This window comes from Protobothrops mucrosquamatus, unplaced genomic scaffold (assembly GCF_001527695.2).
Source record: "Protobothrops mucrosquamatus isolate PMUCROS unplaced genomic scaffold, P.Mucros_1.0 scaffold3762, whole genome shotgun sequence".
NCBI classification, from domain to species: domain Eukaryota; kingdom Metazoa; phylum Chordata; class Lepidosauria; order Squamata; family Viperidae; genus Protobothrops; species Protobothrops mucrosquamatus.
The window spans coordinates 26,759-28,904 of record NW_015389715.1 but is presented as its reverse complement, the minus strand read 5'-3'; the positions used below and the strand labels follow the sequence as shown (position 1 = coordinate 28,904).

The 2,146-nt window shown below is 43.6% G+C and overlaps 1 protein-coding gene across 1 annotated transcript in view; it reads right to left on the bottom strand.

The window, feature by feature from the left end:
- Positions 1-1,992, bottom strand: part of PPARGC1A (PPARG coactivator 1 alpha) — a gene marked incomplete at its 5' end in the record, with an annotated part of 92,315 nt that extends 90,323 nt beyond the window's left edge. The window contains one exon of the mRNA XM_029286466.1: positions 1,813-1,992. Coding sequence (XP_029142299.1) covers positions 1,813-1,992 — 180 coding nt within the window. The remainder of the gene's footprint in view (positions 1-1,812) is intronic.
- Between the last annotated feature and the right edge of the window lie 154 nt (positions 1,993-2,146).

Here is a 2,146-nt window from a genome sequence, read left to right as displayed (position 1 = left end):
AGAAAGAAGAAGATGGAAAGAGAAGAGAAGGGAAGAGGGAAGAGGGAAGAGAAGAGAAGAGAAGAGAAGAGAAGAGAAGAGAAGAGAAGAGAAGAGAAGAGAAGAGAAGAGAAGAGAAGAGAAGAGAAGAGAGAAGATGGAAAGGGAAGAGGGAAGAGAAGAGAAGAAAAAGAAGAAGATGGAAAGAGAAGAGAAGGGAAGAGGGAAGAGAAGAGAAGAGAAGAGAAGAGAAGAGAGAAGATGGAAATGGAAGGGAAGGGAAGGGAAGGGAAGGGAAGAGAAGAGAAGAGAAGAGAAGAGAAGAGAAGAGAAGAGAAGAGAAGAGAAGAGAAGAGAAGAGAAGAAGAGGGATTCTTTATTGGCCAATTCTAAATTTGTGTCCGTTGCCAAAGCTCACCGTGTACATACAAACAGCAAAATGATAGGTCATCGGTGATAAATCATAGCTACAATCATTAATCGTTAACTTGCAAACAACCATTGATAAACCATAAGGAACCAATAGGAGAAGATAGCAGGAAAAACAAAATGAGGAAAAAATGAGAAACGAGAGTGCTGTGGATTCTACGTGTTCAGCAAAGTGATGGCACGGGGTGGGGGGGGGGACTATCTTTACGTCTGGTTGTTTTGGCATGCCAATAAGGTGATCATTAAAAAGAGAGAGAACAGGTATTTCAACAGCCTGCAAGCCCAATAGCTCAAAGAAAAAACACAACAGCCATTCCCGAGCATCACCTGGTGTGACATTTCTCCCTTCAACCATCGCAGAGGGGGAAAGCCTTAGTTCTACCACCTCCAGGCAACTTAATCATCATTACAGCCGGCGATGTTACATGTAATCTGTGAGAATGAGAGGAATGTCAGGTTTGTCCTGGCCACGTCCCCCTGGCTGATGGGTGACCCAACGAGACAACAAGACAATCTCCGTTGCAAAACACACTGTAAATCAGGCTGATAAGGCATCTAAGAGCTTCAGTAAAAATAACTTAAGATCTCCAGGATACTTGTTCTTCTTTTAAGTTGCCACCGGACCCCTTGTACTTTTATCCACGACAAATTAACGTTGCGAGCCCTGTGGCAATAGTAGATCTCCTAGCCTACATCTTAAAAGCCAGATCTGTCTTTTATTGATCTTCAAGAAGTAGCCCGGGGGATTTTTCCAGCTGAAACGTGGAATAAAAATGTCCTAGGAAGGTATTATAAGAAACGGTGGTGTAGATCACATTTCACGACACACACACACACTCCCAAAAATAGGACCGGTCCTTCACGCACATCCAAAAGAGATTTATTTACATATACTAAATTCGAATCAAGATGTATTGGGACGATCGAAGATCAATCGGATTGCACGACTAATTACGCCGAAAGCTACAAATTATTTCAGGAACTGAACCTGCTCAGAATTGACAACACAACTTTCAAGCGTCAACTGATTGAGGTAAAGCAATGGGCATTTCCAGACACAGATATTTGCCACTCCTGCAAAGACTCATATTTATTTATTTCTGAGAAAGATTTTTATATCCCCCTGTCTGAAGTTTCTGGGCAGCACATAACCCGAGTTGATACACAGAAGACATTGGGCTTCCAGAAGTGAATTTATTGCCACTAAGACAGGCATGCTTTAGGTGAATTTCTGCGTCTATCTCATAACTTTGTATCTGCAGATTCCAAAATTCAACAACTCCAATTCCGTCTGAACGTTGAGAACATGTTCCTCAAAGAACGCCCACCTCAAAGACCAAAGCAGAGAGAAGACCATCGCCGAGAAGACTAAAATACACCTGGACCAGCGTTGGCTTTGCTTACCTCAAATATGTTGGATGTCTCGTTAGGATACGGATGGGAGATGATTTCCGATTGGTCGTTGTACCACTTAAGCCCTCCCAGGAAACCGCTGTCATCCAGATCGTTGACATCTAATTCGGAGAGATCAAGTTCCGGAAGGTCTGGGCAGAGAGGCTGGTCTTCCCCAACTAAAGCAGCACACTAAGAGGAAAAAAAGGAGAAAAACAAGAGAAATTGGATAAAATGGAGGAGAAGAAGGGGAAGGGGGAGGAGGAGAAGGAGAAAGAGAAAGAGAAGGAGAAGAAGAAGAGGAGGAGGAGGAGGAGGAGGAGGAGGAGGAGGAGGAGGAGGAGGA